General features: G+C 41.4%; 1 protein-coding gene across 1 annotated transcript in view; it reads left to right on the plus strand.

Moving 5' to 3' along the window:
- Positions 1–15,160, plus strand: part of TENM4 (teneurin transmembrane protein 4) — a 445,069-nt gene that overhangs the window by 321,879 nt on the left and 108,030 nt on the right. Inside the window, exon 14 of the mRNA XM_063305935.1 lies at positions 6,530–6,715. Within this exon, the coding sequence (XP_063162005.1) occupies positions 6,530–6,715 (186 nt within the window). The remainder of the gene's footprint in view (positions 1–6,529; positions 6,716–15,160) is intronic.

Raw genomic sequence — 15,160 nt, forward strand, 5'->3', positions numbered from 1 at the left:
GAGATACTTCATTCCATGAAGAGCCACCATGATGGCAAACAAACAATGAAAGCAGAGTTCATGAACATGAAGGTAGAAGGTCTGAAAGTTCTCCAAAAAGTAACTGGGTTAAGATTGGCTCCTGGTGACTCTGGACGCATTATATATGTATGATCCCTAATTGATAATGTTTTTTGTTCACCCCAGGAAACCAATAACATGAATTTTTACAAGCCTACAGGGCTTCTGGAGCAAACACCTCCATTTTCAGCATGCCCTGAGAATGCCCCACTGAATATTCTCATTTTTTGTTAAGCAAGGTCAAAGAGAAAAATGAGTCATTCCCATTTACTGGAGTTAAAACTCTGCCTTGGAGGCAGATAAAAGGCATTTAACATGAGTCATGCTATGACTAAGCCAATCACATCTCCGTGGCCCAGAAAATTGGCTTCTATCAAACCGGGAACTGATCGTTACCCTTCAAAAGTAGCTTTTCTAAAATTAAGAACAATCGTTTTCAACCAATGAGGAGGAATGTTTCCTTTGTCGAAGCAATTGGCCTCAAAACAGATTCGTTGTTTTTTTAAATACATTTGAAGTGATTATTTGGGGAGAAAGACCCAAGTGTTGCCTTCCCCCTGTGCGATGGGGCAGCAAGTGCTTAACTGCAGATAAGCCATTTTGAATTCCTTATTCTTACTAGATTCTCAAAAATCCTCATGAATTGCACCCAGATGTACATTGGTGGTGTAATGTCCTAGCCTCAGATTCTGGACTTAGCATCTGCTAGTCAGTCCATCAGGAGATTCACTAGCCCAGAAGACTAGCCAGTTGCTTGATCCTTTTGCCTCTCTCTTCAGTCCTGCTGTTATGGCTAAGATTTTCTCTTAACCCATTGGGTGAAAATGTAGCAGGGACATCATTAATAAACATGCTCATCTTGGTTAGCGTTGGTTTGTTTAGAATTGTTGTGGCTTAGCGGTCTGGACAGTTCCCATCCTATTTGGTTAATTTATCAGACAGTGTATAGTTCAGACTCAGAAAGGGGGTTAATTCATTATCCAGGTTAAGTGTGCTGCATAAATACCACCAGCAAATCTCGCCGTTTTCCACCTGGGACCCGCCTTGCCTACTTTCTAATATATGTCTTCTTCCACCTTGCAAGAAGAAAGGAGGTTTTTCAGCAGAGCCCTGTGCTCAGACTTTTCAGCAGATCTCTACCAGTGTACTTGAATGCAAGGTCAGATATTATTCTGAGGACCCAAGAAGAAAGTTCAGACCTTAAAGTTTCCCCAGGATCCGTTCTCCGTTAGACTTTTGAACCACAAGGCAAATGAACCACAGAACTGGAGGGATGGAAGGGACCTCAGCGGTCACCTTGTTGAGCTGAGCTAACAGAAGGAAACTCTGCATTAGGGAAAGGAAATGCCTAAGCTTTTCTGTCTAACGAGAGAAGGAATTAAAGAGGAAATAAAATAGGTTGCCATCTTTTGGGGGAAAGGAACAGCTTATGAAAAAAAAAAATCTGTTGGCAGGAAAGGATTGCAAGTAGGAAGAATTCTTTAGATCTGCTCAAACAAGATGTGTTTGCATAAAACATCTGGTATCATAATAAGAGTATTGAAAGATCGTTCTTTCTGCCCCCCCCCTTTTCCTCATTCACTACCGATACTCAGATGTTGCCTCGTTTCATTCTCCAACACCTCCTCCAGTCCCTTCAACTCCCTCTCCCCACCCCCAAAAAATTAGGACTTAAAATTGAGGTGACAACCAGCCTGTCTGGACTGAATCATTGTGTTAAGATTCTCTCCAGTAAAACGAGCTGTAAGGCAGGGAGAACACACAGGCCGCTTTATAGCTTAGTCTTGGGAAAAAAAGAAAGAGGCATTTTCTGTCAAAACTGAAACTGCATTTTGAATCTAGAGACTGGGGAGAACATGCTACAGGCAGTCCTCGACTTAAGACTATCCATTTGGCGACTGTTCAAAGTTATGACAGTGCTGAAAAAAAGTGTCTTATGACCAGTCCTAGCACTTATGACAGTCATAGCATCCCTGCAGCCACATGATCAAAATTCAGGTGTTTGGCAATCAGCATTTATTTACAACAGTTGCAGCACCCTGGGGTCATGTAATCGCCATTTGCAACCTTCCCAGCCAGCTTCTGACAAGCAAAGTCAGTGGAGGAAGCTGGAGTCGCTTAATGACCACAGCAAAAGGGTCGTAAAATCATCATGAGTCACTTAACTTACTTAGCTATGGAGGTTCTGGTCCCAATTGTGGTTGTAAGTTGAGGACTACCTGTACAGAGAACTACATTAAGGGAAGTGTAATAGGATTTAAAGTATCTTCCTTCTCTTTCATCATGAAAATTGGGGCAGCATAGGAAAAATGTCCAGTGCTCTCTCCTCCAAACAAGGCCAGACTTACTTACATTTTCAAGGTGGCTATTTTCTGTGCTACGCCTTCAGCCCACAGCTAAAGAGTTGTATGGAGTTGGGTTTTGTTTTAATCATGAGATCTGTTACACTCAGAGTCCTACAGAAAGGATGGACTTTGAAGAAGGACCAGAAAAATTGATCTCAGTTGCCTTCCTTTGTGTCATTTTGGACTTCCATGGGAGTGCACTGCACAGGAAACCATTCCCTAAATCTGGAATGTGAACAACTGTTTATTGTCTCTGGAATCATAGACAGCAAACCTGCTCAAAAGTGGAAGAAGATTACCCTTTCCTCCATGATTGTGAGTTCTCCAGGTGTATGTGGTTGACCGCTGAGAGATACAGGATGCTTGATTGAAGGGTCTTTGGGCTGTTTCAGCTTCCAAGCTAGTTGTGTGTCCTTATTACTGTAATGCAATGTTTAGGGTTTCACAAAAGATTCAGATACAGGAAGCATGAATATGATGGCTTGGTTGTGTATTTGACCATCAAAATCCACAAAGTCAACTTCCTTTCCTGGTTGCTACTTACTTATATTTTCCAAAAATGACACCATAGTCACCATAGCATTTTGAACTTGAGAGATTCTCCCCAGTAGGAAAAGTAAGATAATCTTGAGAAAACATAGTTATTTCAGAAGAACAAAAGACAGAATTCTGGTTTTGTGGGTATCTAGATCACCAAAGGGCAGGTACAGTTTGGCTTAAGTGAAGAAAATGGCCAAATGAAAATCAAAATACCCTGATTTCCTAAGGCTGATTTCCACACCTTGAATTGCATCCAGAAGCCAACTGGTAACCAGTGCAGCTCATGAGCGTAGGAGTTACTGTAGGTCAGTAACTGCTGATCTAGACTGAGGTGGAAGAGCTTCAGAAACAGACCATGCGGTCTGTAGATCAATCTCCTTCAGTTCAGTTGATCTTGACTAGATTTTTTTGTGCTGGAGGTGTAAGAAATTTGAGGTCATGTGATCATTTGTATTTTTTGGGGATAGTGTATTAATCTATACATTAGTAGATTTATGGGAAGAATCTCTAAATGTGAAAGATGTTGATGTAATGTTGAATTATATACCAAAGCTTTGGAATTTGATTATCAAGAATTGTGGTTGTATCAAGCATGGGAGGTAGCAAAAGGAATTATATCAAATTGGAAAAGTGATATTATTCCAGATGTCAAGCATGATTGTCAGAAATGTTGGATCTATCTGTTTTGGAAAAGGCAACATTTTCTACCAATCAAAGAATGCAGCAATATATTTATTATGGCAGAGATTCTGTGATACCTTACAAGAACATCTTGAACTGTTCTATTTTATTTTATTTTATTTATTTTATTTTATTTTATTGCCACCCATCTCACTTGCATGTGACTCTGGGTGGTGTACATAATCAAAACACAACTAACAACTACAACCTATTATTATTAAAACCAGTTTAAACTACAGTTTAAAAAGTAGGATAACAATTGTACAATTGTATTACAGCAGTAAATTCATTGGTAAACCAGTGACTATTGATAAGTATAAAGAAAAAGATTTTTTTTTCTTTTCCTTCTTAGTTTGTATTTTTAGTTTGTACTTTTAAATTTTTAATGTTTCTTTAAGATTTGTTACAAAAATAAAAATATTAAATTTAAAAAATCTTTAGGGTGGGAATTGTGGCAGTCATGAAGACTTTTCCATGTAACCTGAAGCTGGTGGATTTCACATCCATCCATGACCTTTATTTACAACGAAGATAGATAGTAAATGATCTATAAAACCCCAGGATCCCATCAGCAGGTACTGAAAGCTGCTGCATCTTTTCCCAGGTGTGGCTGCTTTAAAGGGTTTGGAACAGGTGCTACGTTGGTCCCTCAGGCTGTCATGAGTAAGGATGGCGAGCAGGGGGCTCCCATCCAGACTGTCAAGCGCATGCGTAGCACTGAGGAATTGTTCAGCCATTGAAAGAGACACAGATCGGGACCGCCTTAACCCTTGGGGGTTATATGTCTGGGTTTTCCCCACGCTTCTTCAGTTTGTTAGGATTCCTGTTAAGTACTAGCAATAAATATTAGAGACCAGTTCCTTGTCTCAGTGTGTTTCCTGGTTGTTAGGACACAGGCACTCCAAAGCGCCTTTTTGGAATTGAATCTGAATCTTTGCATAACCCAAATGTAAATGATGCTCACATCCATATGTGCTACATCATAAAACATTTGGTTTGCTTTGAGCTGAGTATGAAGCATAAACCCAGCTTTCATGGTTTATAGATCAGGTTTGATGGCTTAACAAAATTTGTGAATCCAGGTTTTTTGGTAAATCATGGTTAAATGGCTGAGCATGATGTATGGAAAAGGTTAGTATGGGTTCTTCCACAAACTATGAGTAAAATCATGCACTCCTTATAGTAGCTGATTTTGCTACTGTTGCCTTGTGGAATAAACCACCACAACAGAAGTGTTGGGACATGGTCACTGCACTAAAATTCTTCTTCAATTAATTTAGCTCTTGGGAAAAGCAGTCTCTCAGTGTGTGATACCAAGAAAATCAAAGCTTGAGGCTGGAATGAAAAGGTCATGGTTCACTTGGGAACATACAACACACTAGAATAAAATATGATGATGTCATTGTTGGTTCCTGGTGAGCCGTCATTCCAGTGTGAGCCACATCGTGGAGCAGGAAACTTTTTGCCCTAAAAGGTGATATATAAATCTTAGAAATAAAGAATTAAGCCCGTTCCCTCCCTCTCAATTTCATCCTACCATGAGCTGGATGATTGGATTTTTAAAAACTTAGTGATGATCAGAAAAGGTAAGTATGTCCTCTGATCTGCTTCCTGATAATTAGGCAACTAAAGTGGATCATCATCATCTTCATTATCATCCTTCCCTAAAAGGTAGCCCAATAATTGCAATCTATAACCAACCTTGGCTGATCTTCAGAAGTTAAGCATGGTTGGACTTGACTAGTTCTTGGATGGGAGACCACCAGCACAACCCTGTAGGCTACACAGGGAAATACAGCAATCCCAGCTTCTGGGAACTTTACTCCCTTGGTTGCCCTCATTGTGAACGTTCACAAAATGGCAAACTACTGTACTTTAGTCCTGTTGCCAAGAAAATCACATTGATATGTCCATGAAATCGCCAGGGATTGAGCTTGACTCAAAGAAGACTTTTCCTTGATCTTTCTGGCAACTGTGCCAATCATCAGATGAACTACTATGCAATGCTTTGAACATCCTGTCCTTGGAGTTGGTGCAAAGTTCTACTCAACTGCCTGGGAGTTCCCTGAATTCTTCACGAGCATATGCTATCACTCCTCTTATTGATTGGCCTTTGCCAAGGATGGATGGATGGATGGATGGATTCCATAGTTCTTTAGTTGGTAGGCAGAGATAGACAGAGGCTGTTGTGAATCTCCTAGTCAGCATTTCAGCAGCTCACCATATGGCTAGTGCTGGTTGGGTGCATCTTTCTTAGATGCACGTGGTACATGCCTCCTCTGCTCCAGGAGGCCTTTCCAACTGCCATGTGTGTATCCTAGAGAGAACACAACCTTTCAAAGCTGTCCCAAACATTTCAGCAAAATAAAGCATCTTTTGTGAATGTTCACAATGAGGGCAACCAAAACAGTAAAGTTCCCCAAAGCCTCAGATCTGTAACCAGAGTGATAACCCAGTGCAAACAGACTTTGCCAGCGACACTTAACTCTATTTTCAGACGATTTAGCGGCTCGCTGTTTTTACACTTAACTAGTTTTTAATTAAAAAGTGACTTTTGTTCCTTCACTCCGAAAGACCCTGTCCCCTTTGGATTCGGCCCGTTCAGCAAAAGCTGCAGGAGTGTGATAGTATTAGAAAGGGGAAAAGGAAGTTCAGTGAATCCCACCGACTCATCCCTGTCACCCTTCTTCTTCTTTGTAATCTGCTTATTAGATTCTTAATGTCAAAAAGGATTAGTCTTGCGAGCTGCAGGAATTCCTTTCATTTCCCATCAGGATAAGGTAACGGAGTGTGGCTGCTTTTTCATAACAATGACACTCTGGGTTTCTCTTTTCACCCTGACCCCTGCCTCCCCCCCCTCATTGCCCCCAACCTGGCCCCCATCCTTTTTTTCTCTTCCGCAGAGATCTGCGCGGCTGACTGTGGGGTCCACGGCGCCTGTGTCGGAGGCACCTGCCGCTGCGAAGAGGGCTGGATGGGAGCAGCCTGTGATCAGCGAGCGTGTCACCCACGCTGCAATGAACACGGGACGTGCCGGGACGGCAAGTGTGAATGCAGCCCTGGCTGGAATGGAGAACATTGTACCATCGGTAGGAGGAGAAGTTGGGAAAGAAAGAAAATCTGGTTGAAAAGGAATCGTTGGGGGGTGGAGAGGATAGTTGGAAGAGCATGCTTCATTGAATTGGTTGAACATTACCGAAGCATGTGCATCTTTTTTACATTCTTGGGTTTTTCACGTCCCAGCATCACACATTTCCATGCCCCTCTACCTCCCAGATCTCCAGTGTCCTTTCATTTGGCAGTACAAGACCACGTAAGCAATAGAGAAACTCAGATCAAGGCTCTAAGTCAGCGTTTCTCAACCTTGGCAACTTGATGATGCTGGCTGGGGAATTCTGGGAGTTGAAGTCCACACATCGTCAAGTTGCCAAGGTTGAGGAACGCTGCTCTAAGTGATCTTCGGTTGACTGATGCAGTAGAGTAGGCAGTATTAGACACAGCATCCCACCTTTTTGTGAATATAATTTCCAGCCTTTCCATTTTTGAAAACAGAAGAAGGGGGAGACATCTAAGATTACAGTAGCCAAGTCAGTGGGTCAAGTGATACTTCCAAAAGACGAGGTTTCACTAATGCTTCCAGTTTCAGAACTTGCACGGTATGCTAGACAAAATAGGTCGATGTTCGGAAAACAAAGGATTCCAGTTTTCTTAGTTTTGAGTTACAGCAGCCATATTGAAGTGTTTTGCTTCTGAATCGTACATATAAGATGAAAGGCTAAGTAAAAAGCAGGGCATTCCTTTGGTATCTATAATCTGGATTCTCTCCCGATTCCATAAAAAAGCAAACCACATTTAGGACATTTTTTTAATATAAAATCTTGGGGAGGGGTGTCAAATTCTCTGTTTTGTTTTTTAAGCCAACATGGAACCCTCACCTGCTGAGTTGGGGAACACAGTTGTGGGTGCTTACCAAATGTACAGCGACTTCTACTCCGATACACATTGTCTGTGGTCATCCGCCAATTCCTTGCACTGAATTCTGGTGCAGGCTTTCATGCTATCCAATAAATCCTTTTTATTAGTTCACTATGCTAATGTTACTGGTCAAGACGCGTTATAAACTGAAACTCTGTAAATTGGCACCTCCAGCTTCATTTTTAATTTTATGCTTTATGGACCAAATAGCCTTCAGTTAGGGAATAAAATGCACTTCTTTTTAAATCGCCTGGAAATGAAGTGGGGTGACAATGTTGGGTTCGCATAACATGCTGATCCAAGTCAGTTAGAGACCTGACAGCTGTGCTTGCCCAAAGCTAAGCTTGGTTAGCTTTGACCTGGATTCACTTGGGGTATGCCTTTGCCTGTTGTGCAAATCCAATCTATTTAGTTAGTTTATACTTTCACAAATAGCGAAAACCCTAAAAGGGGGTTAATTCAATTATTGAGTTAAACATATTTGTCCAAACCCATCCTAGACTGCATGGTCACAGTTTGTAGACTTCTACTTAATTGTAGCTCTCCTCAATAATAGTGATGTGGGTACCAGATGGTGTCATTAGACAATTGCAATAGCTCAGAACGGACCACTGTGGTTTCCTTAGATGCAACCAACAATACACCCCAAAATGATGGTTGATATGTTGGACACCTCCACAAGATCCCCACTTAGATATGAGGCTTCTTAAAATCACGCACAATCCACCAGCAGTTGAACGTCTAAACTGCAGTGATGGTTACATCTGAAAATGAGGGTATTCCTTACTTTCACAACCTGCTTGCAGGTAGCCAAAGCAAACTGGCCTTTCCAACAGCCCGTTCAAGAGTTGCAAACATAGGAACAATGCAAGCATGAAATGGCATCCCATAGACTTTTCCTCCAGCAGCAACTGGTTTCCCTAATGGTTGCCAGCTGGCCAGACCTCTTTTTTTTTTCTTTTTTCTTTTTGGCCAATAACCCTTGGTAGATTCCTGTGTTGAGGTGTCAGAGAAGCTTTGCTCCTTCAGAAATCCACTGTGGAAGTAGGGAATGGCCATCTCAATCCCTCTGAGAAATTAAAGCTGAAGATGGACAAACATTTTTAACAGAGCTCTTCTTTCCGTGGCCGGGACGCTCTTCTTCTTTTATTCAACGTTGGGTTGATAGTTGTGCAAAGTTTTGGAAACGGCACACAGACAGCTGGGAACCATTAAACCATAAACAGTGTCGAGACATTTTTATGTCTCTGTCCAGCATAAATGGCTTATTCACCCACCAAGCGTCTCTGAAGATGCTTGCAGACCAAGTGTTTTTGCTTGATCTTCTGCTAATGGTCATTTCAGGTGGTGCCATCCCATATAGGACTCCATGGCCATCAACATAACTTCCTCTTCGGTGCTCCGTTACCATTGATATATATATTTTATTTTAATTGCATAGAAGCCTCTATCACTTTAACGTGATAATTTTTTTTTCTCCACAACTGCGGTCACTGGAAGCGTTGTGCAAGTCTTCCAGATTGGCCATTTTCCAAATTTCTTTTATCATTGCTAAACCCCTTTCCTTTCTTAGTAGCTTATTGCAACATTTCACCAGGACATCTGTTCAGCATAGACAGTCTGCTTAATCATTGGGTTTGATTTCCTGCTAATCCACTTTAGCAGAAGCTTAAATCAGCTATTTCACAACTTTTAATCCAGATACTTAGTGATCTCCTCTGAGGATGTTTCCTTGCCTGCTTCTTTATGGCATCTTTTGACCTGCTGCCTCAGAATTATGGGGTTGCAGGAATCCCATTGCAGAAGTTCACATGCTGTTAAGCAAAAACAATGTGAAAAAGTAGGAAAAAATCTGTTTGGAGGAATATAGACGTTTTTCATGAACAGGAAGAGTCTGATGCCTCTCCAGACAACCATGAGAGAAATAATTGGATCCTGTAATGATTTAGATTCCCCCCCAACCCTCCCGAAAACCAGATTTTGAGCATTTTGGATGAACACTTGAGAAATCTCTCAGGTGCAATTGGAAAATTATAACCTGTTTCATAGAAAATTACAGTTAAAAGGTAGCCCCACAAGAATATTCCTGAGTGGCAATAAACCTTCCATATTGAAATGTAGGAGGAGGAGGAGGAGAAAATGAGGAGGAAGAGGAGGAATAATCCATGGTTCAAAAGTAGAAGGTTTGGTTTGATTTGGGAAAGAAATAGCAGGGGACTGATGGGAAGAATTGGACAGGGGGTAAAAAACCTCATTCCACATTGGAAGCAATTCAAAGGAGGGCAGGAAGTGAATTGAACTGGGGAGCATATTTTTGGAGTGGGAGAAATTAGCAAATCATTCTGCCTCCATTTAGCGTCTTGTTGTACCGTCATCCTCATAATAGTCAGTCATAGAATCAGGACTTCCAGAAGAGACCATATTAGTTCTCTTCCTCTAGTAACAATATTATCTCAGGGTACTTGTTCTTGAGATGTTTCTCCTGAAGAGCCTCAAGACAACTTATGGGAAGAGGTTCCTTCACCCGCCACCTAAATACCATAATCTTTCTGCATAGATTCATAAACACCAGATACCCTTTCCAAAGAGAATAGTAAAGCCAGAAAGGATCTTTCAGAGAACTATAAAAATCCCCACATTTTGCAAAATTTAAAAAGAGTACCAGTACCGGCACAGATGAAAGGACATTGGTGTGGAATTCCATTGTGTGTGGCAGACCTTCCCTCGTCTTGATGTGATTTCCTTGCATGGCTTCTGTTATATGCCTCTGTTTGTCCTTTCTCTCTACCTCCTTGATTGCTCAACAGTAACGTGTCCCATGGTTGAACTTCTTACCTGTAATTGAAGCGGGTGACAAAATATGGCAGAAGATAGCCAGTACAAGACAAGGAAGCTTCTGATGTTCCCTCTTGTAGATAACAAGCCAAAGTAAGATATTCAGCCTTGGGAGAAATGTTTTCTTCCTTTCAAAAGTTAACATCTCACTACTGCAACAGGTAATATTGCCGAAGTTTAGGACCAGCCAGATATGTGAACTTCAACTCCCAGAAATGTCAGCAATAGTTACAGAATTCTGAGAACTGAAGTTCACACATTTATTTATTTATATTCACTTATTTCACTTATTTATAAAGCATATCTATAAACCGACCAGCACAGAATAGGTGTCATACAATTTAAATCAGTGTGTTTCAAACTTGGCAACTTTCAGTGCTGGCTGGGGAATTCTGGGAGTTGAAGTCCACCCATCTTAAAGTTGCCAAGTTTGAAACACACTGATTTAAAATGTATCCAGTATGGTATAAAAACAAAAGAGGCAATAAACCAGGGGTTATTTAACCAACCCGGAGAAAAAATTCCATCTTACGGGCAGAGAGATCGGGGAAGGCTCTTCCCAAAGAGAGTACCAATTTCCTCCCATTAATTCTTTCCTTTTGCTTTTCTACCTAGCAACAGAGAGGCACGTTATTAGATCATCAGAATGGCAATGACCATTTTGCCTATTTCTCCATCACTGCCATAATGTTCTTGTGGGGGGGGGGCAGAAGCTCACAATTTGGGGCAGTGTTTTTTTAGAAAAAAACAACAACTAATGGACCTGGGCTTTGTTTTGTCTGTCTCGAATAGGATAATACTGGTTGGACAGACCAAGTATTCATTCATGCAAAACATAATTTACAGATCATATTTTCCATAGCAAGGTGTGCATGGATTGGACTAATTTAGTCATTAGATTAATTTATGAGAATTGGGTTTACTGGTAGCAAGAGCTAAAGGATATAAAGCTTCCTTTATGTCTCCATTATATCTCCGTCGACCTCAATGGGCAGAAAAGAGTGCTTTAATGTCCTGTTTTGTGGCCTCCCTTGAGCAGGTGCACCCACTGGATAGAGGTCAAAAAAATCAAGATAGTAGCTACAACTGGGAAAGGGATTTTAATCATGCAGTTATGACCACCATCTTGACTTCTTTGGCCTCCGCCACATCTCCTACAAAGGAAGGTGCTTGCCACGGAGAGAAGCAGCACACGAGAACATAAAGACATCTTGATGTAACGGGTCTGATCTAACCTGGTCTGACTCTTGAGGAAGAAGAGAGGAAATACCTCTCTTGTTGTGTAGGATGCCATCCATGAACATGACAGAGCACTCAGTTCTAGTTTATGTTCGCTTAAAAGTCCATGTTTTCCAATTTTATAGCCAGCCTTTGAGGTTGGTGTGCCAAAGTGAAGACCACGCTGTGACACAATCCAGTGGTTTTGCATCTCTCATTTTGGTGGAATAATTCTCATCTAATCATCTGCTGAGTTAGGAAGCAGGTTCTGGGTCTGTGGCTAGAGTGCTGTTTTGCTTCCAGTGTGGCTTTCAAAGCAGGCCAAAAATGGTCTCTTTTCTAACCATACTGGTTTACTGTCTACACATAAGCAGAATATTATTTCAGGACGTTAGGCCCATTATTAAGTAATAATAATAATATTAATGATGATGATGATAATGTGTATGTCACCCGATTCCCAACAACTCTTGACAGTTCAACACAGTGTTTCTCAACCATGGCAGCTTGAAGATGTGGGGACTTCAACTCCCAGAATTCTCCAGCCAGCCAGAGCACAGTTCAAACTACTGGTGAATAATAATAATAATAATAACAACAACAACAACAACAACAACAACAACAACACCTTCCGGTCTCAACTGCCCTACGATTTATCTATCCCAGCCATCTTCAAGCTGCCAGGGTTGAGAAACACTGGTTTAACATATCTGAACTTGAAGAATTTTCAATGGAATTTAGCTGTATATCTGATTTTATTTCACTCACCTAACAATTGCTATTGGAGACAAAGCAACCACAGTTGGAGAGGATCACTTACTTATTTTATTTTTATCCTACCTTTATTATTTTTATAAATAATTCAAGGTGGCGAACATATCTAGTACTCCTTCCTCCTCCTATTTTCCCCACAACAGCAACCCTGTGAGGTGAGTTGGGCTGAGAGAGAGGGACTGGCCCAAGGTCACCCAGCCGGCTTTCATGCCTAAGGCGAGACTAGAACTCACTGTCTCCTGGTTTCTAGCCCAGCACCTTAACCACTAGACCAAACTGGCTCATAGTGTTGGGACTTTCTCCTACACAGAATAATCTTAGAACACGTATACAGGAAAGTCTTCCCACTCCCACTTCTCTTTTTCAAATCCATCCTCTTGGTACTTAATCTGTCTCCAAACCTAGATACCTGATCATCCAAATCAGAGGATGTGACAGGTTAGAAAGCACCGGAAGCATTCATTTCATAAAGATAGCACTTTTTAACAAAAGAGAATCGTTCCCTTCAAACCTGGAGCGATCCAGTAATAGAAATCCTCTGTGGTTTGAGGGGCTGCCAAAAGATGACAATTTATTCTGAAAAATGGGTAGTTTAGCTCTCCGTACTAGTCTCATCTGCTAAATTTTTCTATCCGATGGGCCCCTCTAGGAAGTATAATCAAGCCATCCAACTGAGTGTGGCTGCATCTTCTGAACTGCCAAGAATTTGAGGTCTCCCATCTCAAGGCCAATCTTGAGTAATCTGCCTTCTTTCCTTTTTTTGCTTACAGATATGAATATTGTGCTTTTACTTATCCATTAGACATACTGGAGTCTAGACTCTAAATGGTGGGGGGGACCACCAAAAATTCTTTCAAAGGTCATGACCCTTCGAGTTGGGTGGTCTCCTGAGCCAACGCAGAAAGGCGGGGAGGGGAGAAGCTGTGGAAAATACAAAGAGATTGAAAGGAGCGTGGGAAGGGTGCCCAAGTTAGAGAAGCAGGGCTCTCTGATCGTTCCTCAACAAGGTTATAAATAAGAGCAAAGTGCCAGCAGGAAGAGCTTTAACTCCACCATCTCTCCCTCCCCAGAAGCACTATCTGAAGTTGCCAATTGCAGTAAAAGAACAAGAACAGTTCAGTCACACTACTGTGAGCGAAAATGTCTGGCCCATTTGCACAGACACACACGGCCTCTCCCTTCCCCTCTTCTCTCTCTCTCTCTCTCTCTCTGACTAAAGCCAGCCTTCTAAGTTCTCTTTTCCTTGGCTGAATCTCTTCATGGCATCAATGGACTTGGCCTCCTCCTTTTGAGAGGTTAATTAATAGCGTCAAAGCACTCTGTCAAAAGATGCTCATTCCAGGGAAAGGAGAAAGCAAATGAGAATGTCCCAGATATTGCCACATAAGAGCTTTGTCCTCTGTAAATTAATCATGTGGCCAGTATTAGTTACTTATTTTGGAATGGATGCATCGCCTTTCCACCTTCAGGATCAACGGTGTGCATCTTGTTGGGTGCATGCTGCTGTTTCTGTTGTTGTTGTTGTTATTCCTTGAACAAGACATAGCATAGATCAAAAGAAAAGCACAACCATTGCAAAAAGCCATCCGATAAAATCAGTTCACAACTTCACAACCCACCCAGCAAAATCCATATTTACGACTAAAACAAACCAAATGCAGCCTAAAGGAACACCCTACGTTGCTACAAAAAGCTCATCCAACCCTAATTAGTATAGAACGAACGCTACGGTACTCCAAAAGCTACCAATCTTAATGGGAGTAGGGTAAAATCACCAGGCCCCACAGGAACTCATGGATCAAATAAGAAAGTCTTGAAACCCCCTTTAAAGGCCATGAAACTTGTACCGAAGAAAAGGAAAGGCTGATTGTGGAACACAGCCTGGAAAGTGTGAGCCTGGAGCGAGGGAAAGAAGGAAGGCTCTGCTCAAAGGAATGTAGAGACCAAACAGGATTGCCAGGGGACGAAGGATAGATAGATCTTAGAGGAGTTGTAGCCGGAAGGCATTATTATTATTATTATTATTATTATTATTATTATTATTATTATTACTACTACTATCCGTAGTTTGAACTGTGCTCTGGCTCAAACAGGCAATGAGTAAAGACCTGCAGAGTAACAAAGCATGGGAATACTGTGGAAGGTCCAAAAAAGCATTTATTAATTTATTGCTTGCTTTTAGAAAATGTGTATTGCCACCCATCTTAAATATGTAACTCCAGGCAGTGTATAATACACACCAAAGCAATACAAGTAGTCCTTGACTTATGACAGTTTGTTTAACAACAGTCCAAAGTTACAGCAGCCTCGGAATGGGTGCTTTACGACCTGTGTAAAGCACTTCTGAGGGTCACAAAACGTCGCACCGTCCTTCCGCGGTCACACGATCACATTTCGTGTGCTTGGCAAACCAGCTCGCATTTACAACCAGTTGCAGTGTCCCACAGTCACATGATCACATTCTGCAAGTTGTTTTGCCATTTTCCGGCAAAAAATGTTGGAGAAGCAGAATTCACTTAACCACCATAAAAATGGTTGCAAAATCGGGTCCAGTCACGTGGTGAGTTGACTTACGATTGCAATGGCTTACAATGAAAATTCTAGTCCCAGTTGTGGTCATAAGTCAAGGACTACCTATATTAAAAAACCATAACTGATTAAAATAATACCATACAAAAAAGAAAACAATAACCAAGGCACTACATAACAATTTCGTAAGAACGCAACATATC

The sequence above is a fragment of the Candoia aspera genome, chromosome 5 (assembly GCF_035149785.1).
Source record: "Candoia aspera isolate rCanAsp1 chromosome 5, rCanAsp1.hap2, whole genome shotgun sequence".
In the NCBI taxonomy this organism is placed as follows: Eukaryota; Metazoa; Chordata; class Lepidosauria; order Squamata; family Boidae; genus Candoia; species Candoia aspera.